This window comes from Lichenostomus cassidix, unplaced genomic scaffold (assembly GCF_008360975.1).
Source record: "Lichenostomus cassidix isolate B80296 unplaced genomic scaffold, HeHo_3.0 HiC_scaffold_38, whole genome shotgun sequence".
NCBI classification, from domain to species: domain Eukaryota; kingdom Metazoa; phylum Chordata; class Aves; order Passeriformes; family Meliphagidae; genus Lichenostomus; species Lichenostomus cassidix.
In genome coordinates, this window is record NW_028147440.1 from 42878 (window position 1) to 64735 (window position 21858).

The 21858-nt window shown below is 64.7% G+C and overlaps 5 protein-coding genes and 2 non-coding genes across 7 annotated transcripts; 5 read left to right on the forward strand and 2 right to left on the reverse strand.

Annotated features, from left to right (window-relative positions):
• The first annotated feature begins 215 nt into the window (after positions 1 to 215).
• SLC17A7 (solute carrier family 17 member 7) lies at positions 216 to 5036 on the forward strand. Its single transcript, XM_085045383.1, has 12 exons — positions 216 to 248; positions 728 to 1027; positions 1296 to 1414; positions 1503 to 1617; positions 2013 to 2100; positions 2333 to 2419; positions 2589 to 2728; positions 3049 to 3195; positions 3316 to 3448; positions 3719 to 3829; positions 3904 to 4031; positions 4610 to 5036. Exons 1-12 carry the CDS (start codon positions 216 to 218, stop codon positions 4889 to 4891), a joined length of 1683 nt encoding a protein of 560 aa, XP_084901509.1. The 3' UTR covers positions 4892 to 5036.
• Positions 5037 to 5397: 361 nt separating this feature from the next.
• RPL13A (ribosomal protein L13a) lies at positions 5398 to 8084 on the forward strand. Its single transcript, XM_085045320.1, has 8 exons — positions 5398 to 5527; positions 5751 to 5823; positions 6081 to 6146; positions 6698 to 6799; positions 6892 to 6977; positions 7262 to 7321; positions 7465 to 7587; positions 7968 to 8084. Exons 1-8 carry the CDS (start codon positions 5513 to 5515, stop codon positions 8052 to 8054), a joined length of 612 nt encoding a protein of 203 aa, XP_084901446.1. The 5' UTR covers positions 5398 to 5512; the 3' UTR covers positions 8055 to 8084.
• Positions 5889 to 5967, forward strand: LOC146422821 (small nucleolar RNA Z195/SNORD33/SNORD32 family). Its single transcript, XR_014847890.1, has one exon. It is a non-coding gene; the product is annotated as a small nucleolar RNA Z195/SNORD33/SNORD32 family (small nucleolar RNA).
• Positions 7087 to 7159, forward strand: LOC146422822 (small nucleolar RNA SNORD34). Its single transcript, XR_014847887.1, has one exon. It is a non-coding gene; the product is annotated as a small nucleolar RNA SNORD34 (small nucleolar RNA).
• A 110-nt stretch (positions 8085 to 8194) lies between the features above and the next one.
• On the reverse strand, positions 8195 to 10604 carry DHDH (dihydrodiol dehydrogenase). The gene is made up of 7 exons (XM_085045319.1): positions 10357 to 10604; positions 10017 to 10128; positions 9649 to 9812; positions 9293 to 9548; positions 8882 to 9006; positions 8488 to 8638; positions 8195 to 8401 (listed from the first exon to the last, which is right to left on the reverse strand). The coding sequence occupies exons 1-7, from the start codon at positions 10522 to 10524 to the stop codon at positions 8280 to 8282; spliced, it is 1098 nt and encodes a 365-aa protein (XP_084901445.1). The 5' UTR covers positions 10525 to 10604; the 3' UTR covers positions 8195 to 8279.
• Positions 10605 to 11133: 529 nt separating this feature from the next.
• Positions 11134 to 16273, forward strand: BCAT2 (branched chain amino acid transaminase 2). The gene is made up of 11 exons (XM_085045317.1): positions 11134 to 11379; positions 12590 to 12640; positions 12740 to 12940; positions 13046 to 13156; positions 13309 to 13428; positions 13717 to 13880; positions 14115 to 14257; positions 14528 to 14613; positions 14964 to 15104; positions 15374 to 15448; positions 15750 to 16273. Exons 1-11 carry the CDS (start codon positions 11341 to 11343, stop codon positions 15786 to 15788), a joined length of 1170 nt encoding a protein of 389 aa, XP_084901443.1. The 5' UTR covers positions 11134 to 11340; the 3' UTR covers positions 15789 to 16273.
• A 158-nt stretch (positions 16274 to 16431) lies between these two features.
• Positions 16432 to 20749, reverse strand: IL11 (interleukin 11). Its single transcript, XM_085045463.1, has 5 exons — positions 20150 to 20749; positions 18009 to 18190; positions 17817 to 17903; positions 17113 to 17271; positions 16432 to 16887 (listed from the first exon to the last, which is right to left on the reverse strand). Exons 1-5 carry the CDS (start codon positions 20154 to 20156, stop codon positions 16720 to 16722), a joined length of 603 nt encoding a protein of 200 aa, XP_084901589.1. The 5' UTR covers positions 20157 to 20749; the 3' UTR covers positions 16432 to 16719.
• Positions 20750 to 21858: the final 1109 nt, after the last annotated feature.

Sequence of the window (21858 nt, forward strand, 5' to 3'; positions counted from 1 at the left end):
AGCCGGGGCCGGGGGGGCCGGGGGGACTTCCCAGAGCTTCCCAGGAAGAGCTGAGAGGCCCCAGGAGCCACCGGAGGGCTCGGGGCGCTGTGGGGAGGGAGGGGGGGCACCCCCATCTGTCCCCTCGGTGTCCCCCGGGTGTCCCCGAGGGGGGACAGAGGTGTCCTGGGGGGCAATTCCCGGTGGTCCCTCGGGTCATGGTGCCCTGAGTCACCATGCAGTTCAACAAGGAGGAGTTCCGGCGCCAGGTGGGGGCCGGGCTGGGCCGCTTGCACAGGTGAGACCCCAAATTTGGGGTGTTGGAGACGTTGGGGGGGTCCTGGGGGGCTCGATGTGGGTTAGGGTTGAGGGGGTGGGTTGGGGGAGTGGTTGTGTCTGTGTCACCCCTCTTGTGACAACGGTGAGAGTCTGGGGCGGAAATTTGGGGTGGCTTTGGGGGGTTTGGGGTGTCCTGCGCATGTGTCCCCCCCCACCAAGCCCACGCGTGTCCATGCCATGCGTGTCCCCGTCCCTGTCCTCGTCCCCTCCCCGGCGCCGCCACCACGGGGGATTTAGAGCCTTTAATCTGCTGCCACCGCCGCCGCGGGGGGGGGGACATGGGGGGACCTGGGGACACAGCGGGGGGAAAAAGGACATGGGGGACATGGAGGGGGGCGTGGGGTGACCAGAGCCCCCTGCTGTCCCCTCCAGCGTGACCCGGAGAGCTCGGAGGGGCTCTGGGGGGCAGAAAGGACAAGGAGATGGGATAAGGGGACACGGAGGGGGAGGCTGGGGTGACCGGAGCGCCCCGTTGTCCCCTCCCAGGTTCCTGGAGCGGCGCCAGGATGACCCCGAGAGCCTGGAGCTGAGCTCGGGGGGAACGACCCCGACCCCGCCGCACCCCCCGGTGCTGGACTGCACCTTCTGCGGGCTGCCCCGGCGCTACGGGATCGCCATCCTGTGCGGGATCGGCTTCTGCATCAGCTTCGGCATCCGCTGCAACCTGGGCGTGGCCGTGGTTAGCATGGTCAACCCTGCCCACGGACAGGTACGGGGTCAGCAGTGTCAGCGGGGTCAGCACGGTCAGGTGGAGGGCGGGGACAGGTACAGAGGGGTACGGGTATGGGATCTGAGCAGGTGAAGGGGCAACGGGACCGAGGGACAGGTGTGGGGTCACTGGGGTGAGCACGGGTGTGGGAGGTCTGCTGGACAACGGACACAGACAGGTGGGGGGACACACCTGGACCAGCCCCACCCCAACAGGGCGTGTCCAGGGTGTGTCCCCCCTAGGCTGACCCCTCCCTGCCCTCTCCCAGCGCGCCCAGTTCAACTGGGACCCCGAGACGGTGGGGATGATCCATGGCTCCTTCTTCTGGGGCTACATCGTCACCCAGATCCCCGGTGGTTTCATCGCCCAGAAATTCGCCGCCAACAGGTCTGGGGGTCCCAGGGGTGGCCCTGAAGGGGGGGTGGCCCTGGGAGGGACAGTGGAGTCACCACTGTCACCTGTGACCCCTCCACAGGGTGTTCGGGTTGGCCATCGTGTCCACGTCGGTGCTGAACATGCTGATCCCGTCGGCTGCACGCACCCACGTCGGCTGTGTCATCGCCGTGCGCGTCATGCAGGGGCTGGTCGAGGTGAGGGCAGGGTCAGGTGGAGCATTTTGGGTGGTTTTGCGTGTTTTCAGGTCTTTCGTGAGATTTTCTGGTGAGTTTTGGCTGTTTTAGGATGTTTTGGAGTGGTTTTGAGGTGTTCAGGGGAAATTTGGGGTGGATAGGAGTGGGTTTGGGTGTTTTCAGGTGGGTTTGGGGTGTTTTCAGCCATTTCATATTGAGTTTCAGGGTGGTATTGTGTGTTTTCAGGTGGGTTGGGGGCATTTTTGGGTATCTTTAGGGTGTTTTGGAGTGGGTTTGGGTGTTTAGCTGGCCATTCCCGCACTCCCATTGGCCAGGGTGTGGCAGTGGGGCATGGCCGGGGTTTGGGTGTGTCCCTTGGTGGGCGTGGCCCGTATTGACCACGCCCCATTTTACAGGGCGTTACCTATCCCGCCTGTCACGGCATCTGGAGCAAGTGGGCCCCACCCCTGGAGAGGAGCCGCCTGGCCACCACCGCCTTCTGTGGTATTGGGGGCTACTGGGGGGCTACTGGAGGCTACTGCATAGCCTTTGGAGGGGCTGGGGGGCTACTGGCTGCTACCGGGGGTTCTGGGGTGCCACCATGGTCCCAGGGCTTCCAGTGGGGTGTGGGGCTGGACGGTGGGGGTCCAGGGGTGTCCTTGGCAGTCCCTGGGGTTTGGGGAGGTCTGGGGGTGTCCCTGGGTGTCCCTGGACAGCTGCTGTCCCCCACGAGCAGGGTCGTATGCGGGGGCAGTGGTGGCCATGCCCCTGGCCGGGGTCCTGGTGCAGTACACGGGGTGGAGCTCCGTCTTCTACGTCTACGGTGAGACCCCTGTCCCCCCCCCAGCGCCCCCTGATCCCCCTTAAACCCCCCGCCCCGGAACCCCCGGGAATCCTGACCCCCACCAGACCCCCCAGGGACCCCTCCCAATGACATCAGTGACCCCAGTGACCCCTCCCAGTGCCCCCAGTGACACCAGTGCCCCCCCCAGGCAGTTTTGGGGTGTTCTGGTACCTCTTTTGGGTGCTGGTGTCCTACGAGAGCCCCGCCCAGCACCCCACGATCTCCCCCGAGGAGCGCAAATACATCGAGGAGAGCATCGGCGAGAGCGTGGGCAGCAACCCGCTACTGGTCAGACTGGGAGCACTGGGATGGGCACTGGGAGGGGCACTGGGAGGGTCATGGGGGGTCACTGGGGGTCACCAGCGATCGGGAGGTCACAGGGGGCCAAGGGCCATTGGGGTTTCATTGAAGGGTCATCAGCAGGTCACCAAAGGGTCATCAGGGCCACCAAAATGTCACTGTGACCACCACACTTTGGGCCACCAAGGCCACATACGAAGTCTGGGTGCTTCATCCCATGGGAATGGGGACCAGACCTGGGTTGGGGATGGTGTGGGGGGGGTCACTCCAAGTGGTCAGCCTGGTCAGTGGCCACTCCCTGTCCGCAGCTGGCCACGCCCTGGCGCCACTTCTTCACCTCGATGCCTGTCTATGCCATCATCGTGGCCAACTTCTGCCGCAGCTGGACCTTCTACCTGCTGCTCATCAGCCAGCCCGCCTACTTTGAGGAGGTTTTCGGCTTCGAGATCAGCAAGGTCAGACCACAAAAACCCCGCAAAACACCCCCAAAACCCACACGCAAAAATTCCACAAAAAGAACCAAAAAAAACCCCAACCCCGCTAAACCCCCCACAAAAAACCCCACCCCGCTGCAGGTGGGGCTGCTCTCGGCACTGCCACACCTGGTGATGACCATCGTGGTGCCCATCGGGGGCCAGATTGCCGATTTCCTGCGCTCCCGCGGGCTCATGTCCACCACCAACGTCCGCAAGATGATGAACTGTGGCGGTCAGTGAGGAGACAGGGGACAGGAGGGGACGTCGGGGACATCAGGAGCCTTGGGGATGACGGGGATATTGGGGACATTGGGGGGGGGAAACAGGGAGGACACGGAAGGGACATGGGGGACATGGGGACATGAGGGGGGGATTTGAAAGGACTAAAAAGGGAGCAGTGGAACCCAGGGAGGACATGGGGACACCTGGGAGGAAACGAGGGGACACGGAGGGGACACAGAGGGGACACGGAGGTGACTGCAGGTGACAATGTTCCCTGCAGGGTTTGGCATGGAGGCCACGCTGCTGCTGGTCGTAGGCTACTCCCACTCCCGGGCTGTGGCCATCTCCTTCCTGGTGCTGGCCGTGGGATTCAGTGGCTTCGCTATCTCCGGTGGGGACAGGGGACGGCGGGATGGGGGGTGGGGACAGCAGGGGACACGCATGACATCCCTGGCTCCCCAACAGGGTTCAACGTGAACCACCTGGACATCGCCCCACGCTATGCCAGCGTCCTCATGGGGCTGTCCAACGGCGTGGGGACACTGTCCGGCATGGTGTGTCCCCTCATTGTGGGGGCACTCACACGCCACAAGGTGGGTGGACAACGGAGGGGGCCTCGGGGGTTTGGGGGCACCAGGAGCTGGGGAGGGACAGTGGGACTTGAGGGGACACCATGGGACTGGGGCAGGGGGAAGTGGGACCGGGGGAGGGACAGTGCTACCTGAGAGGGACAAAGGGAGCCGAGGGGACAATGGGGCCTGAGGGGACACAGTGGGACCAGAGGAGACGCAATGGGACTGGGGGACAGTGGGATTGGGTGCCACAGTGGGACCAGGGGAGGCACAACTTTACCTGGGGGGCCAGAATGGGACCGGGGCGGGGGGCACGAATTTTGGGGGCCGCGCTGGGCCACTGTCACTCACCGTATCGCTTGGCCCCGCCCACTTGCCTTGTTCCCGCCCTCTTTTCACTCCCTACTTGACCACGCCCTACTCAATTCACTCCGCTTTTGGCCGGTCCTGCCTTGGCCACGCCCTCTCCTTTCCCCTGACCACGCCCCCTCATTTGCATCCCTCCCTTGGTCACGCCCCTTTTCATTCATCCCGCTCGGCCCGCCTTCTCCCCGCGCTGATTGGTCGCTGCCGGGCGGCGGCGGGCGCTGATTGGCCAGACGCGCGAGGAGTGGCAGTGGGTGTTCCTGATCGCCGCGCTCGTGCACTACGCGGGCGTGGCTTTCTACGGCGCCTTCGCTTCCGGGGAGCCGCAGCCGTGGGCGGAGCCTCCGCGGGAGGAGGCGGAGCCTTTGGCGCCGGGCGGGGCCAGCGACGAGGAGGAGGAGGAGGAAGGGGAGGAAGAAGGAGGAGGGGTCGGTGGGGGGGGACCGCCGGGAGGGCCCCCCGCGAGTTACGGGGCCACCGGCACCACCCCCGCCCCCGGGACCCCCCACGGGTGACGCCGGACACCCGATGGGATGTGCCCCAAAAAAACACTTCCCCCCCACCAGGGACCCCCTCAAGACCCCCCAGGGAGCCACCGGGGAGCCCCACCCTCCTGCTGTGCCCCACAAGATCCCCAAAAGCCGGGTCCCTCCTCCGCTGTACATATATAAATACAAAGAGCGGCGGCTCGAGAGTGTGGAGTGCGGTACTGAGGGTACTGGGAGGCACTGGGAGGCACTGGGAGGCACTGGGAGGCAATGGGGGGGACTGGGGGGCAACGGGAAGTCTGGCGGGTGGTACTACACATACTGGGGGGCACTGGTGGGGATTCTGGGGCTTCTGGGGGAGCACGACGGAGGTCTGGGAGCGGGTCCTACAGATACTGGAGGAGCACCGGGAGATACTGGGGGGCACTGGAGGTGGTTCGGGGGACACTGGAGGGGACCGTGGGGACACTGCGGCGGTTTCCCGCCCAAGCACACCCCCCGCTTTCGCCCTCAATGGTTCCTCCCGGCGCGTCTTCGTTCCCCTGTGCGCCAGAACGTCACTTCCGCCCCTGCCTTGGCGTCGCCGCCGGAACAGGCGACCCCGCGGCGCGCAGTGGGCGGAGCCTCTTTGGCGAGCGGGCGGCGGCCATGGCGGAGCCGCGGGTGCGGCGCGGGGGAACCGGGGGCGGTTTGGAGAGGGTTTGGGGGTCTGGGGTGGCACCGGAGGGGTCGGGGAAGGGGCTGAGCAGGGAGGGGGCTGCAGGGAACCGCGGGCGGGCGGCGGGGGGCGCGCGGGGAGCGGCCACGTGGAGGCCCCGCGGTGCGGCCTGAGCCCCGTGAGGCCCAGCCGCGCTGAGACCTCACGCGGTGCTCCCCGGTGGCGCAGGTTCTGGTGATCGACGGCCGCGGGCACCTCCTGGGCCGGCTGGCGGCGATCGTGGCCAAGCAGGTGCTGCTGGGTGAGTTCCGGACCCTCTCCTCATCACCCACCGGGAATCCCCCGGGGTCACCGGCCCCCCGCCTCCCGCGCCGTGATGAGCCCATCCGGCTGTCGAGTTTCGCGACAATGAGAGCCGCCTCCATGCACTACCAGCTGAGCGCGGGGGGGATTGAGGGGACCGGGGGGTTAGCGGGAAGTCCGGGAAAGAAACCGGAGGGAAAACCGGGACGGGCCCCGGGCTCGGCCCCTGACCCAACCGGGCCCCGCTGTCCCCAGGCCGCCGCGTGGTCGTGGTTCGCTGCGAGGGCATCAACATCTCCGGGAATTTCTACCGCAACAAGCGTGAGTGTGGGGATCCCATGTTTGGGGGGAAATACCGGTTTTTGGGGAGGATTCCGGCGTTTCCGGGTCTGAGGGAATTTGTGGGAAGTTTCCAGGAGGTTCTGGGTTCTTGATGCACCCCCGGAACCCCCGTTTTGGGGAATTTCAATTCCTTTCCTAGTTTATGAAGTCCCAGGCAGCTCCCACTTCCAGAATCCCCCATTTTGGGGGATATAAGATTTTTTCCCAATCCTGGTAGTTCCCAGACCCCGTTTTTAAGGAATTTAATTCATTTTCCATCCTAGTAATTTTTCCAGACTTGTTTTGGGGGGATTTAATCCCTTTTCCCATGTCACTAAAGTTCCTTTGGAGAGGATTTAACCCCTTTTCCCGTTCCTGCGAAGTTCTGGCATTCCCAGACCCCATTTTGGGGGGATTTAAGCTTTTTTCCCATCCCAGTTAAGTTCCTAACGATTCCTGAAGCCCACCCCCCTATTTTTAGGTAAATTTCACCCCTTTTCCCACACCACAGCCCCATTTGAGGGATTTCACCCCATTTTGCCCCACTCCAGTGAAATTCCTGGCGTTCCTGCGGAAGAGGATGAACACCAACCCTTCCCGGGGCCCTTTTCACTTCCGAGCCCCCAGCAGGATCTTCTGGCGCACTGTCAGAGGTAAGCAGGACCCCCAGTATTCCCCCGGAGTTCCATCAGAAAAATACCCCCAGAATTCCCCCTGATCCTGGTGTTTTTTGTCTCGAACCCAGGAATGCTGCCCCACAAAACCAAGCGGGGCCAGGCGGCTCTGGAGCGGCTCAAGGTGTTCGATGGGATTCCCCCGCCCTACGACAAGGTGGGGACCTCACAAATCTGACCTTGGAATCCCCAGATTTCCCCACAAATCCCCCCTCTAGGACCTCCCAAACCCAGCCCTAGGATGCCCCAAATTCCACCCAAAACCCTGGTGTCAATGATGTCACTTTTACCTACATTGTTTGACTCTCCCTGAGAAAAGTTCCTAATCCTGAGACACCTGGAACCCCACAAATCCCATAAAATCCCCCCCAAAACCTCCCAAGGGACCCAGGAAACTCCCTGAGGGACCCCAAAAGACTCCAAAATTTCCAAATTTTCCAGCGGAAGCGGATGGTCGTTCCAGCTGCCCTCAAAATCATCCGGCTCAAACCAACGCGCAAGGTGAGTTTGGGACAGGGGGGTTGTGAGATTTTTGGGGATTTCAGGGAATTTTGGGGGGATTTTATGGGATTTGTGGGGGTTTATAGGATTTGGGGGGGCTTTATGGGGTTTTGGGGTCCCCCTGAGCTCCCAGTATCCCCCAGTTTGCCGTGCTGGGCCGTCTGGCGCACGAGGTGGGCTGGAAGTACCGCGAAGTGACAGAAGCACTGGAGGAGAAGAGGAAGGAGAAGGCGAAGATTCGTTACAACAAAAAGAGAAAGATGATGGTGAGAAAAAAAAAAAGTTCCCCAAATCCCTTGGGATGGTGTGGGAGGACGCCAGAACAGTGAAAGGTCTAAAAGCAGGCAGGGAAGATCCCAGAAAATGGGTAAGGGACTCCCAGAAAAATTGTGGGACACCCCAAAAAAAACTCACTGGGAGGGAAAATGGGACGGAAAAGCCTTAGAAACCAGGGAAAAACCCTAAAAACAAGAAAAAAGCTCTAAAAAGGGGGGGAAAGGCCCAAAAGGGGGGTGAAACCCTAATTCCTAGGGGAATTCAGGGATGGAGGTGCCAGAGGGGGGATTTAAGAACATCCTGATTGCTGATTTTTTGGGTTTTTTCCCTCATTTTTCCCAATATGTCCTGTTTCTTCTCTGATTTCCAGAGCCTGCGGCGCCGGGCCGAGCGCAACGTGGAGAAGAAGGCAGCGCCGTTCACAGCGGTGCTGCGGCAGCACGGGGTCCTGCTCTAATAAACCCAAACTGGGACGGACTGGGACGAACTGGGAGCCTCCGGGTCTGACTGGGAGTGTCCAAGTCTTAGTGGGATGCACTGGGAGGAAATGGAAGTGACTGGGTCTGACTGGGCTAAACTGGAAGCAACCAGGCTGGATTTTGGGGAGGTTTTCAAGTATTTATTGTGTGCCAGGTGGGCAACGCCTGAGCTGCCATGGTCACCCCAGGGGTCACTCCAGCGGTCACTCCGGGGGGTCAGCGCTCACGTGGGAGAGTCCCACCCCCACCTGCTCCCGGGCTTCGTCCAGCAGACGTGCGATGACCTCGCTCTCGGCCAGCGGCATCACCGGGCTCTCAGTCAGTCCTGGGGGGCACCGGGGGGGTCAGCACCCCCTGGGACCAACCCCAAATCACAGGATCTCCCCCAAAATCCCATGATTTCCTGCTCACCCTGCAGGAGACACTCCCGAACGTGCTGGGCCTCGTAGCGAAACCCAGTGCTGTGGGGGAAGTTGAGGGGCTCCGATGGTGGAGGCAGCGGAAAGGACTCACGGTGACCCTTCCAGTGCAGCTCAGTTGGGCAGTTCATGTGGCTGGGGAACTGCAGGAGGACATGGGGAGGCAGTCAGGGACACCCCAGCCCCAAAAAAATAACCTAAAGCCCCACAAAACCTCAAAAAAACTAAAACAAAAAAAAAAGTCAGCCAAGAACAACCCCAAACCCCACCCCCCCTAAAATCTGGGTTTTCCCTCCAAAAACCTCAGATTTGGGATTTTTAACCCTGAGGGATCATTTGATTCCTTCCCCCCCAAATTTTTATTGTCCCCCCCATTTTTGGGGTACCTCAGCCCAGCCTTGGGGCCCCCCCAGGGCTGCTCCCCCTGGGAGCTCTGCAACCATGGAGAAGGTGAGTGCGGCCAGGCCCTTCCCAGGGAATTCCAGGGTCACTATCACTGTCTCATCCACACCTGGGACAAGAAAAACAGGGGGAAAGGGGGGAAAATGAGACAAATGAAAATGGGGGTGAAAAGTTAAAAAACGGGTAAAGAGAAGAGGAAATGGGAAAAAGGAGTTCAAATGAGACACGGAGAAAAAGGGAAAGGGGGGAAAAGGGTGCCCCCAGTCTCTTCCCAGTGCCCCCCAGTCCCTCCCAGTCCCATTTCTTATCCTTGTAAGTGCTGTTTTTCCCCTAGAAGTGCCGCGGTTTTTCCTGACAGTGCCTCCCAGTCCCTCCCAGTGCCCCTCAGTCCGTACCAGTAGGGTGCAGCACGCCGTGAGCCCGCAGGGTTTTGGGAGGGCAGCCGCCCCCGAGCAGGGCCACGGCCGTTTGCAGCCCGTAGCAACCCAGGTCCAGCAGGACCCCCCCGCCCAGCCCCGGCTCCCGCAGCCGCGGGACTTTGGCCAGGTCGAACCCGAGCTCCCCCCGCAGCACCAGGGGGGAGCCCAGGGCTCCTTCGGCCGCCATCGTCCGGAGTCGCTGCCAGGCCGGGAAAAATCGGGTCCAGAAACCCTGTTGGGAGAGAGGGACTGGGAGTGCTGGGAATGCTGGGATGGGGATCACTGGGATCACCGGGATCACCGGGAATGCGATCCCCGGGATGGGGCCGCACCTCCATGAGGAAGACCCCGCGTTCCCGGGCGGTCCTCACGAGCTCTGCGACCTCGCGGGCATTGAGCGCCATCGGCTTCTCCATGAGCACGGCGCGGCCCCGGCGCAGGAACAGCAGCCCGGTGGGCAGGTGGGCGGGGTTCACCACCCCCACGTACACCACATCTGCGAGGGGACACCCCAAAATTCCCGTCAGGGCACCCCAGAAAACCCCCACCTCTAAAAGCCCCCAAAAATTAAATACCAGAAAAAACTCAAAATCTCACCAAAAATACCCAGAAAGCCCCCGAAATACCCTGAAAGTCCCCCAAAACTCCCTCAGAATACCCCAAACACCTGTAGGATCCCTAGAATCCCTGTAGGGCTCACCTACGTCGGGATCTTCAGCCAGCTCCTCGTAGGATCCATAGGATCGGGGCACCCCAAAACGTCGGGCAAAGGCCTGGGCGCGCCCCAAATCTCGGGCAGCCACGGCTACCACCTGCGGAGGGGACACCCGAGGGGTCGTGGCGACCCCAAAAACCCGTGGAAACCCCAAAACCCCCCAGATTTAGGGGGAATGCCACTATTTGAGAGATCGGGTCTACCCGGGCGGTGGAATTAAGTGGGGAGGGAACACGCCCAGGTTTTTTAGGGACACCGCCAGGTTTTGAGGGTTCCCAGGGACTGCGGGGGTTTCCCCCCTCCCCAAAGGGGCCCGCGTTGTCACCGTGTGCTCCGTGGGGGGCAGGGTCTTCAGGGCCACCACGAAGTCGTGGCTGATGGCCCCGGCCGAGCAGATGCCCCAGCGGGTGGGGCCCGGGGAGGCCCCGGGCTCGGCTTTGGGGGGCTCCGGGGTGGGGCACGGCTCCGGTTGTCTCTTCCTGTCCCGCTCCATGTCGCGGTCCCGGTCCCGGTCCCGATCCAGGCCAGCACTTGCCGGGGCATGAATGGAGCCCCGCCCGCCCCACCCCCACGCGTGGGAAGCTCCCCTGCGCCCCTCCCCCCGCTCACGCAGGGGTGGGGGAGGGGTGGGGTGGGGGTGGGGTCATGGGGTGGGGCACACCAAAATGGGGAGGGGGGGCGGGAGCTGCCCCTGAGACACCTAGGAGGGACCGAGGGGATTTGGGGGGATTTGGGCGGACGCAGGGACTTGGGGAGGATTTCGGGGTCCCCGGGGTGACGGGGGGTCCTGGGGATCTGTGGATTTCGGGGATTTTTGGGGTTCCCGGGCGGTTACGAGATTTTGGGGATTTCGGAGGCCCCGGAAGCTCGGGGGTCCCGGGGGTTTCGGGGGTTTCGGGGGTCCCGGGGTCCCTTCCCGGCCTTTTCATTCATGAGGTGACGGCAGGGGCGTGGCCACAGCTCCGCACGTGCCGGGACTCCGCCCCCTCTGCGCGGCGCCGCGCTCCCATTGGTCAGACACCGCAGGGAGGCGTGACCGATATGCAAATCACTGTCGGGAGGAGAAATTATTTTATTAATAGCCTGGGGGCGTGCCGGGGGGGGTGGGAACCGGGGCGCTCTCGCTGATTGGCCGCGGGGCGACGCGCGGCCATTGGCTGCGGGCGGGGGCGGGGTGGAACGGCGCATTTCTATTGGCTGAGGCTGAGGACGGGGCACTGCGGCGCGTTTCTATTGGTGAACCGGGGAGGGACAGGACGGAACGGCGCGCTCCCATTGGCCGAGAGCGGGAGCAGCGGTGCCTGGAGCGATGGCGGCGGCGGCGCTGCGGTCCCGGGCCGGCGGAGCGGTGAGAAGGGGGGAACAAGTGCCACCAGTGCCACCTCCCAGTGACCCCTCCCAGGGCTACCGGTGATGCCAGTGACCCCACCCAGGGCTCCCAATGACCCCTCCCCGTGCCCCCAGTGACCCCTCGGGGCTCCCAGTGCCACCTGTGACCCCTCCCACTGACCCCTCCCAGTGCTCCCAGTGCCCATCCGAGTGTCCCCAGTGCTCCCAGTGCCCATCCCAGTCCTCCCAGTGCCTCTCCCAATGCCCATCCCACTCCTCCCAGTGCCCCCAGTTCCTCCCAGTGCCCCCCAGACCCTTCCAGTGCCTGCCCCAGTGCTCCCAGTGACCTTCCCAGTGCTCCCAGTCCCCTCCCAGTCTTCCCAGGCCCTACTGGAGCCCCTCCCGGTACTTCCAGTTCCCCCCAGGCCCTACTGGGGCTCATCCCAGTGCTCTCAGTGTCCTCCCAATTCTTCCCAGTGCCCCCTAATCCCTCCCAGTGACCATCCCAGTGCTCCCAGTGCCCTCCCAGTACTTACAGTGCCTGTCCCAGTGTCCACCAGTTGCTCCCAGTCTCCCCCCTCGTCCTCCCAGTGCCCCCCAGCCACTCCCAGTGCCCGTCCCACTTGCTCCCAGTGCCCGCCAGTTGCTCCCAGTCCCTATCCCAGTCGCTCCCAGTCCCTATCCCGGTTGTTCCCAGTCACTCCCAGTGCCCCCCAGTTGCTCCCAGTGTTCCCCCACGTCCTTCCAGTGCCGCCCAGTTACTCCCAGCCATTCCCAGTGCCGCCCAGTCTCTCTCAGTCCCTATCCCGGTTGTTCCCAGTCACACCCAGTGCCCCCTAGTTGCTCCCAGTCACTCCCAGTGCCTCCCAGTTGCTCCCAGTGTTCCCCCACGTCCTTCCAGTGCCCCCCAGTTGCTCCCAGCCGTTCCCAGTGCCCCCCAGTTGCTCCCAATCCCTATCCCAGTTATTCCCAGCTGCTCCCAAAGCCCGCCAGCTGCTTCCAGAGCCCCCCAGTTGCTTCCAGTTGCTCCCAGTGCTCCCAGTCCTGCGTGTCTCCTGCGATGGCGGCACCGGAGGGGTCAAAGTCCGGTCGGGAGGGGCAACAGGAGCAGGGCCTGGACCCCTCCCTTCCCTCGGCCACGCCCTCCCCGCTACTGGGGCAAACTGGGGCCAAATGGGGTGAACTGGAGCCAAACTGGGGCAAACTGGGAGGGTCCTGTCCCCACCCAGGTCCTGGCGACGCTGCTGCGGCCCCGGCGTGGCTACAACAGCACCTTCCGGGTGAGTGGGGGATCGGGATCCCCCAAATACACCCAAAACTCCCCAAAGTCCCCTCAAATCTCCCCAGAACCCCCCAGGTGACCCGCGGATCCCCCCCAGGCCTCGGAGCTGGAGGTGGAGCGCTCAGGGACCCCCAGGACCCCCCCGGCCCCCCAGGACCTGGTGTTCGGCAAGGTCTTCACTGACCACATGCTGATGGTGGAGTGGAGCCGGGCGGAGGGCTGGGGGCGCCCCAAAATCCGCCCCTTCCAGGAGCTGCGGCTGCACCCCGCCTCGTCCGCCCTGCACTACGCCGTGGAGGTCAGTAGGACCCCAAAAACACCCCCGGAACACCCCAAATTCCTCGGGACTCCCTAGATCACGCCGGGACTCCTGGGACCAAACCCGCCTGGGGCCTCCCCGCAGCTCTTCGAGGGTCTCAAAGCTTTCCGGGGCGACGACGACAAAATTCGGCTTTTCCGCCCCGAGCTGAACATGGAGAGGATGAGGAGATCAGCGCGCAGGGTCTGCCTGCCCGTGAGTGGGGTGACCCCAAACCCCCCCAAACAACCCAAAAAAACCCTAAAATAACTCCAAATAACCCAAAAAAACCCTCAAAATTCCCCCAAATAACCCCCAAAACGCCCCCACAAGTCCCTCCCAGTGCTCCCAGTTGCCCTTTCCCACAGGAGTTCGACGGGCAGGAGTTCCTGGAGTGCATCCGGGCGCTGGTGCGGCTCGAGGGGCGCTGGGTGCCGCGGGACCCCCAGAGCAGCCTCTACATCCGGCCCACCTTCATCGGCACCGAGGTGGGGAGGGGGCGGTGGGTCTGGGGGGGATTTGGGGGGTTTTTGGAGGGATTTGGGGAGGGTTGAAGGGAATTTTGGGGATTATTGGAGCTTTGGGGGGATTTGAGGGAACTAGGAGGAATGTGGGGGGTTTGGGGAGATTTGGGGGAATTTGGGGTGGTTATGGTTTTGGGGGAGTCGTGGGGAGGGTTTGGGGAGGTTATTGCAGTTTGGGTTGGATTTGGGAGGAGTTTTGGGGGTTTTAGGGGATCCTGGGTCATTTGGGGTCTCTGACTTGTCCCCCCTCAGCCCACGCTGGGGGTCTCACCCCCCGGGCGGGCGATGCTGTTCGTGGTGATGTGTCCGGTGGGTCCCTATTTCCCGGGGGGGCTTTTCGCCCCCATCCAGCTCCTGGCTGACCCTCAGCACGTCCGGGCCTGGCCGGGGGGAGCCGGACACTGCAAACTGGGCGGGTGAGTGACCACTGCGGGGAGAACTGGGGACTCTGGGGGTGATGGGAAGGGTGCTGGGGGGGGCTGGGGGTCCAGGGGAGGTTTGGGGGATCCTGAATGGGTTTGGGGAAGATTTGAGGGGTACTGGAGGAGTCCCACTCTTTGAGCACTCTATGGGTTTTTCTCCCCGTGTTTCTTTGGGGATTTGGGGGTTTTTGGGGTTGTTTTGGGCCTCCCCAAGCTGTGCCCCCCCAGGAATTACGGGCCGTGCCTGGAGCTGCAGGAGATCGCCCGCAACCGCGGCTGTCACCAGGTGCTGTGGCTGTATGGCCCCGAGTGTCACCTCACTGAGGTGGGCACCATGAACCTCTTCGTCTTCTGGGAGCGCCCGGATGGGGGTACGGGGGGGTTGGGGGGTCCGGGAGGGTTTTGGGAGGAATTTTGGGGTCCCGGTGGAATCTGGGGGGTCCTGGAGGGTGCTGGGAGGAGTTTGGAGGGGGCCTGAGGGGGCTTGGGAGGTCCTGGGGGGGTTGGGGGGAGTTTGGACGGTCCTGAGTGGGGCTTAGATGGAATTTTGGGGGCCATGGGGGTTTCTGGACTGGTCTGGGATGGTTCTGGAGGTCCTGGGGGGGTCAGGGGTGACCAACGTCCCCCTCCATCCCCACCAGGGCTGGAACTGGTGACCCCTCCCCTGGACGGGCTGATCCTGCCCGGGGTGACCCGGCAGAGCCTCCTTGAGCTGGCCCGGCAGTGGGTATGGCAGGTTTGGGGGCACCTGGGGGGGTTTGGGGGGTTTGGGAGGGGTTAGAGAGGATTTGGGGAGGTTTGGGGGGCTCCCGGGAGGAACTGGGCAGCATCTGGGGAGCTGTGGGTGAGTCTGGGGGTGTCAGGGAGCATTTGGGAGGTCGGGGGTGGGTTTAGGGAGGATTGGGGGGCAATTTGGTGGGGATTTAGGGCAATTTTGGGGTTTCTAAGGAAGATTCATGGCAATTGACAGGGCCTGGGGGTGTTGTGGGGACACAGGTGGACACAGGAGGACACAGGAGGACACAGGGGGACACTGGGACCTCCCCCGACCCCCGTTTTATCCCCCGTTTTATTTAGGGTGAATTCGAGGTGCGCGAGGCCCACCTGCCCATGAGCAGCGTTTTGGGGGCGCTGCAGGGGGGGCGACTCCGGGAGATGTTTGGGGCTGGCACTGCCTGCATCGTCTGTCCCGTGGGGGGAATCCTCTACAAGGACGAGGTTTGGGGGTCTGGAGGTGTCTGGGGGGTTATGGAGCTGGGGGTTCTGGGGAGTTCGGGGAGGGCTGGGAAGGGCTTGGGGGAAATTTGGGCATCTGGGGGGGGTTGGGTGAGTTATGGGGTCTTGGCAGGGTTGGGGTGGACTTTGGGGGGGATTTGGGGGTCCTGGGGGTGTTAGGGGATCCTGGAGTGGTTTGTGGGATTTGGGGGTTCCCGGGCGGGGTTTGGGGTCCCGCTGACCCTCCCTTTGTGTGTTCCCCCCCAAAAAAGCTGCACGCAGTGCCCACCATGGAGAATGGCCCCGAGGTGACCGGGAGGTTCCTGCGGGAGCTCCACGACATCCAGGTGACATTCGGGGCGTGGTCCCCATCCCGGGGGGTTCCTGGGTCGGGGGGGATCCTGGGGGAGTCCCCGGTTTGGGGGGAACAGGGGGGAATTGGGGGAAGCTGGAGGGGAACAGGAAAAGGAGGGAGAATCCCAGTGGGACTGGGGGGGAGTCCTGAATTTGGGGGTCCTGGAGGGTTTGAGGGTGGTACAGGGGGGGAAACTGGGGGGAAGACGGGAAAGAGAAGGGTGGGGAATTTGGGGATGGGTCCAGAGGTGTCCCCTCCCCTGCTGACCCCCCCTTTTTGTGTCCCCCCCGCAGTACGGCCGAGTCCCCAGCCCGTGGGCCCAGCCTGTGTGACCCCCTGGAAATGGGGCCAAGACCCCCCAAAATGGGGCACAGACACCCCGAAAAAAACCAGCACCAGACACTCCTGGAGGGGGGGCGACCCCCCAAAATACACCAAAAATGGGGGGGGTACAGGATATCCCCTTCCCACCAAAAACAACCCTGGGGGAGTCTCAAATTCCCCCCTCAAAACACTCCAGAGCCGTTTTTGGGGGAATCCCAAATCCCCCCCAAGCACTCCAGACCCCCCAGCTCAGCCCCTCCCCCCCGTGCAATACTCTGAGCTGACCCCTCCCTCCTCCCCCTCCCCAATTTTGGGGTCTCCCCTCAATATGGGGGTCCAACCCCCCCAGTGCCTTGGGCCCCCCTTGAGCTTGCAAAGCCTTAAACGCCCCCCCCACCCCCCAAATTTGGGAGATGCCCCCCCTCTGTTTGGGACCCCTCCCCCACCAAAGGTCAGAGGGGGTCAACAATAAACAGCAGTTAATGATTAATAAGTGATTGTGTAATTAGTGGTGATTAATGGGGAGGGGATTATTGGAGAGGGGTTGATGGGGAGGGAGAGGGAGAGGATGGAACCCAATGTCCCCAGTTTCCCAAATACCCCCAAATATCCCCCAAATATCCCCCAAATATCCCCCAAATATTCCCCAAATATCCTAAATACCTCCAATATCTCTGCAGTGCCTGATGTCCCCAACACCAACTTTTTTTCCAAAAAACTCCTTTATTTTCCCTTTTTTTCCCCCTCTCTTACAAAACCATCCCGAGGCAATAAATAGGATTTTTGGGGGGTCGGGGGGCGAATAATAACAATAATAACAATAATAATAACAATAATAATTAAAATAATAATAAAATAATAACAATAATAATAATTAATAATAATAATTAGCGGGTGGCGGGCGTTTCGGTGAATAAATTAGAATAAATTAGGGCGGGGTCACAGCTTGTTGCGCAGCAGGACGAGCCCGCGCGCCGCCCAGTCCAGGTAGAGGTGCAGTCCCCGCGTCACGGCGTGGGCAGCCCGGACCGCGACCCACTGCGACGCCGGGGGAGGGGACACGGCCGGGGGGGGCGCGGCGGGGCGGGGCAGCGACAGGCGGGACACCTGCGGGGGGACACGGGGTCAGGGAGGGGCGCAGGGACACCTGCGGGGACACAGGGCACGCGCGGGAAGGCGCAGGAGAGCATCTTCCACAAGCCCCACCCTCCCTGACCGCGCCCCGCCCAGGCCACGCCCCAAGCCACGCCCCAAGCCACGCCCCCGCCGCGAGTTCCTTCCCCCCCACCTCCTCCAAGCTCCGCCCACCCGCCGCGCCCAGCCACACCTTACCAGGTGTTCGAGGCGACCCCGCAGGCGCTCGAGGCGACTCCGCAAAGCCCCCAAATCGGGCTCGAGCCCCCGCAGGGCTCCCCCGGCCCGGCGCAGCCACTCCAGGAGCCGCTGGTACCGCAGCAGGTCGGAGCCCAGCCGGGGCAGCAGCGCTGAGGCCTGGGGGGGCACCGGGGGGTCAGGGGGGTCCGGGGGGTGTGGGGGGCGCCGGGAAGGTCCAGGGGAACGGAGGATATGGGTGGTTATGGGGTCAGGGCGCCCCGGGGGTTCGAGGGGAGCCGGGGGGTCTCAGGATGGGCTGGGAGGGTCAAAGGGACCCGGGGGGGTCAAGGATGACCCACGGGAGACCCCACAGCACGCAGTCCCACCCGCAGAGACCTCCGATCCCAGCGGCCCCGCCGGAACTCCGCGTCCCCCCCGGCGTGTCCGTGTCCTTTCCCGGGAGTCCCTGTCGCCTCCCCGGGTGTCCCTGTCCCTCCCTGCATGTCCCTGTCCCTCCCCGGGTGTCCCTGTCCCTCCCTGCATGTCTCTGTCCCTCCCCGGGTGTCCCTATCCCCTCCCCAGGTGTCCGTGTCCCTCCCTGCATGTCCCTGTCCCCTCCCCGGCTGTCCCTGTCCCCTCCCCGGGTGTCCCTGTCCCTTCCCCGCTTGTCCGTGTCCCTCCCCGCCTGTCCGTGTCCCCCCCCGCGTGTCCGTGTCCCCCACCTGGATGTTGGTCAGCTCCAGGGCGCTCATGGCCAGCACGGGCAGCGAGTCCAGCTTGTGCTCTCCCTCGGCCGGGAATCGCGACTTCTGTCGAGACACGAGTGGGGTGGTCAGCCCACGCCAGGCCACCCCCGACAGGAGGGAAGGGGGAGGATGTCGCGGGGGTCGCGGCGGGGGGGGAGCGGTACCCACGAGGAGCTCGAGGAAAGCCTTGGTGTCGCCGAGCAGGGCCTTGGCCAGGTTGATGACACTGTCCAGGTCCCCTCGCGTGTCCGTGGGCGGGGGGCGCGGGCGGGGGGCGAGCGCCAGCCCCGGGCACGGCCACAGCCCCGGCCACAGCCCCAGCAGCGCCAGCAGCGCCCGCCACGGAGCCCCTGCGGGACACGGGACACGTGTGGGGGCGAATCCCGGGATTTGGGGAAAGTTTCAGGCACGGGGGATCCCGGGAATCGCGAGATTCGGGGGCGTCCCGGGACTCCCCGGGCTCGGGATTGCGGGGATGGGGGATTCCAGGGATCCCGGGGCTCTGGAGGATGTGGCTCCTGTTTGTCCCGGCGACCCCGGGATTCCCGGAGCCGGAGGATTTCGGTGTTCCCAGGAATCCGGGAGCTGCGAGATCCCGGGAATGCCGGGGCTGAGGATTTCGCGGCTCCGGGGCTGCGGATTTTGGGGCTCCCGGTGTTCCCGGGAAAGTCTGGGGTGGGGATCACGGGGATCCTTCGTCTCCCGGGATTCGGGGATCCTGGGGGTGAGGGATCCCGGTGCTGCCGCGACTTGTGGATCCCGAACTGAGGGATGCCGGCGCCCTCGGGGCGCAGTTCCCGGGATTTGGGAGTCCCGGTGGTCCCGGGATTTGGGAGTCCCGGTGGTCCCGGGATTGTCGGGACTTCCCGGATTGTTGGGATGCTGGGAATGGGGCTCCATCCTGGGATTTGGGGCTCCATCCCAGGATCGGAGGTTCCGGGGTTCCCCGGGCTGAGGTATCCGGGTGCTACCTCCCGGTGTTCCCGGGAATTTGGGGCTCCCGGGGTTGAAGAATCCTGGCCCTCCTGGGATCGTTTGAATCCCGGGATTCCCGGGGCCGGGAGATCCCCGCGATCCCGGTGTTTGGGTTGCCGGGGCTATCAGAATTTGGAACTCCTAGAATCTGGGGCTCCTGGGCTTGGGGATGGCGGGAATCCCGGGATTTGTGGCTCCCGCTACAAGGAAAACCGGGCGCTCCCGGGTATCGGGGCTCCCGGGTATGGCGATTCTTCGGACTCCCGGGATTTGGGGCTCCCCGGAATTCGGGACTCCTGGAATTCGGGACTCCGAGGCTTGGGGATCGCGGGAATCCCGGGATTTTGGGGCTGTCCGGAGTCGGGACTCCTGGGTTTGGGGATTGTGGGCATGCCGGGATTAGGGGCTGTCGGGACCGGGAAAACCGGGCGCTCCAAGATCTGGGGGCTCCCGGATACGGGATGTCCTCGGACCCCCGGAATTTTGGGCTCCCAGAATTCTGGACTCCCTGCCGGGGAGATCGTGGGAATCCCGCGATTTGGGGCTTCTAGCATTCGGCACTCTTGGGCTTGAAATCCCAGGATTTCGGGCTCCGTTTTAGTACAAACTGCACTCTCCCGGGTCTGGGGTCTCCGAGCAACTTGGGGCTCACAAAATTCGGGGTTCCCGCGGCGCTTTTTGGGGCCGCGCCGGCGGCATTTGGGAATTCCTGGGATTGGCTTCTCCCGGCCGGTGCCGGGGGGGGTTGGAATGGGGTGGGGGCTGCGGGCGGGGGGCGGCGGCGGCCGCGCGTCCTGTGCGGTCCCGGCTGGAAACTTTGATGCGGGGCTGAGTCAGGGGCGGCGGCGGCAGCACCTGCGGGAGCCCCCGCGCGTGGGGGGCCCACCCGCGGCTGGGGGGGGACGGTGGGGGGGTCCCTCTGCTTCCCCTATAACCCTCAAACGCCCCCCAAACCCCCCACTCGCCACCCCTCCCCACAAACCCCGCCGCGTTCACACCTGGGCAACCCCACGCGTGTGTGTCCCCCCCCCCCGCCCCCACGCGTGTCCCGGGGGGGGCGCGGCCGCCGCGGGCGGGCAGGTGCGCCGGGGCCGTTTGCGGTTTGAGGCGCGGCCGCAGCTGCCCGTGGCCCGGGGCCACGCGGGTGGACGCGCCCGGTCCCGTGGGGTGCGGGGTGTGTGGGGCGTGTGGGGTATGGGACGGGGGGATCCACCCGCGGACACCCCCCACGCACCGCGGGGGGCTGGGGGAGGCACGGAATTGTCCCCAAGCCCTCCCCACGGGAGTCGGCCGTTCGCTGTCCTCCCCCACGCGTGTCCGCGTCCGGCACTTACGTGTCATGGCGGGGCGCGGGGGTCCTTCCGTGGGGTCCCCACGGGGCGCGGCAGGGAGCGGACCCACGCGGGAGCGCGGGGGGAGGGAGCGGGGGGAGAGGGGGGTCGCACTCACCCCTACTCGCACCCACGGACACGCTCGGGGTCCCGCTCCCACGGGAGGGTGCCGCTCGCGATGTCGCGGCAGGGTCACCCCTCGCCGCGACACGGAGGGGAGGACACGCGCTCGCCCACGCGGCGTGACACGCTCAGGGACGCTCCCACGAGCCCTGACACGATCACACTGCCGCGGCCACGCTGCCGCTGTCACACTCGCTGTCACACCCACACGGCCACGCTGCCACTCTCCGTGACACTATTCCACGGTCGCGCTCCCACTCGCCGTGGCAGTCACTGCCACACTGCCACCAGCTCATTCACACGCATCCACTGCCACCCGCGCTCCCACGGCCACTTTGCCACTCTCCGGCCGCGCTGCCACTCGCTCTGACAGTCCCCACTCGCCCTGACAGTCGCCGCTCGCCGTGGCAGTCCCCACTCGCCGTGGCAGTCCCCACGCACCGTGACACGCTCCCACTCTCTCTCTTTCTCTCACACCCCCCCCTCACACTTTGTCCCCTCCCCGCCGCGTCCCCGGTCACAGCCCCGTCCCCGGCGCCACCCGCGTGGGGTGTGGGGGGTGACGCTCGCGTGGGAGCGGCCGGGCCGTGTGTCCGCGTGTCCGGGTGTCCCCGCGTGACGCCCCGGCGCGGCGCCCGCCCCCTTTATACCCCGCGGGAGCCGCCGCCGCCGCCGCCGCCGATGACACATCCTGAGTCACGGCTTTTCCATTCAGCAACGGCCCGGGGGGAGCCGAACCCCCCACGGCGGCCCCCGGACACGCGCGACCCCCCCGGGGACCCCCCCCGGACAGCGAGGGACCCCCGCGCACCGGCGGAGGGGACGCGGAACGGGGGGGGACACGCGCCGGGGGGCAGCGCCGGTGATTCGGGGTCGGGGACTGCAGAGGGGTCCCGGGGTTCGCACCTGGAGCGGGGCGAACGGGAGCGGCCCGAACCTCGAGCTGTCCCGAACCCGGCCTGGGGGCACCGAGCGGCGCCGAACCTGCGCCGGGTCGCACCGGGAGCGGGGGATGCCAGGATCGATCCCGAACTTGTACCGGGGCGCACCTGGACCGGGGCCGCACCTGGACCGGGGGTACCGGGAGCAGCCCCGCACCTGGACCGGGAGTACCCAGAGCAGTCCCGCACCTAGAGCGGCCCCGTACCTGAACCGGGTCGAACCGGGACTGGTCCAGTACCTGGACCGGGGCCGCACCTGGACCGGGTCGCACCGGGATCGCCTCAGCGCTCGGCTTCATCCCGCACCGGCACCAGTTTGGAGCCAGGATCGGCCCTGCACCGGAACGGCTCCAGAATGGCCACCGGGGCCCGAACCGCAGCGGCACCGCGGGGTCCGGCCAGAACGGGGCTCGACGACCCGATCCCGGACCCGCGGACCGGGTCACTCTCTGCACCGGGGGAGGTCCGCTGGTCCCGCACCTGGATCAGGTTGGACCGGACCGGGACCGCGCCGGCAGGGACCCGATCCCGAACCGGGGGGGTTCCGATCCCGAACCGCATCGGGGGGTCCCGAACCGCATTGGGGGTCCCGACCCGCACCGGGGGCGGCTCCCCCCGGGACCCCCCCGCATCCCCTCCTCGCGTGGC

Bases quoted from the DNA above. Each gene is read 5' to 3' on its own strand.
- SLC17A7 (XM_085045383.1), top strand. From the start codon at position 216: ATGCAGTTCAACAAGGAGGAGTTCCGGCGCCAG. The intron at 2,420-2,588 runs GTGAGACCCCTG...TGCCCCCCCCAG, and splicing joins CTCCGTCTTCTACGTCTACG to GCAGTTTTGGGGTGTTCTGG. The intron at 2,729-3,048 runs GTCAGACTGGGA...CCCTGTCCGCAG, and splicing joins TGGGCAGCAACCCGCTACTG to CTGGCCACGCCCTGGCGCCA.
- RPL13A (XM_085045320.1), top strand. The intron at 5,824-6,080 runs GTGAGTTCCGGA...CGCTGTCCCCAG, and splicing joins GGCCAAGCAGGTGCTGCTGG to GCCGCCGCGTGGTCGTGGTT. The intron at 7,588-7,967 runs GTGAGAAAAAAA...TCTGATTTCCAG, and splicing joins ACAAAAAGAGAAAGATGATG to AGCCTGCGGCGCCGGGCCGA.
- DHDH (XM_085045319.1), bottom strand. From the start codon at position 10,524: ATGGAGCGGGACAGGAAGAGACAACCGGAGCCGTGCCCCACCCCGGAG. The intron at 10,129-10,356 runs GTGACAACGCGG...TCCCCTCCGCAG, and splicing joins TGCCCCCCACGGAGCACACG to GTGGTAGCCGTGGCTGCCCG. The intron at 9,813-10,016 runs GTGAGCCCTACA...GTCCCCTCGCAG, and splicing joins GGCTGAAGATCCCGACGTAG to ATGTGGTGTACGTGGGGGTG.
- BCAT2 (XM_085045317.1), top strand. From the start codon at position 11,341: ATGGCGGCGGCGGCGCTGCGGTCCCGGGCCGGCGGAGCG. The intron at 15,105-15,373 runs GTTTGGGGGTCT...CCCCCAAAAAAG, and splicing joins GAATCCTCTACAAGGACGAG to CTGCACGCAGTGCCCACCAT. The intron at 15,449-15,749 runs GTGACATTCGGG...TCCCCCCCGCAG, and splicing joins GGGAGCTCCACGACATCCAG to TACGGCCGAGTCCCCAGCCC.
- IL11 (XM_085045463.1), bottom strand. The intron at 17,272-17,816 runs GTGGGGGACACG...GTGCCCCCCCAG, and splicing joins TGGAGCTGACCAACATCCAG to GCCTCAGCGCTGCTGCCCCG. The intron at 16,888-17,112 runs GTAAGGTGTGGC...GTCCCCCCGCAG, and splicing joins GGGGTCGCCTCGAACACCTG to GTGTCCCGCCTGTCGCTGCC.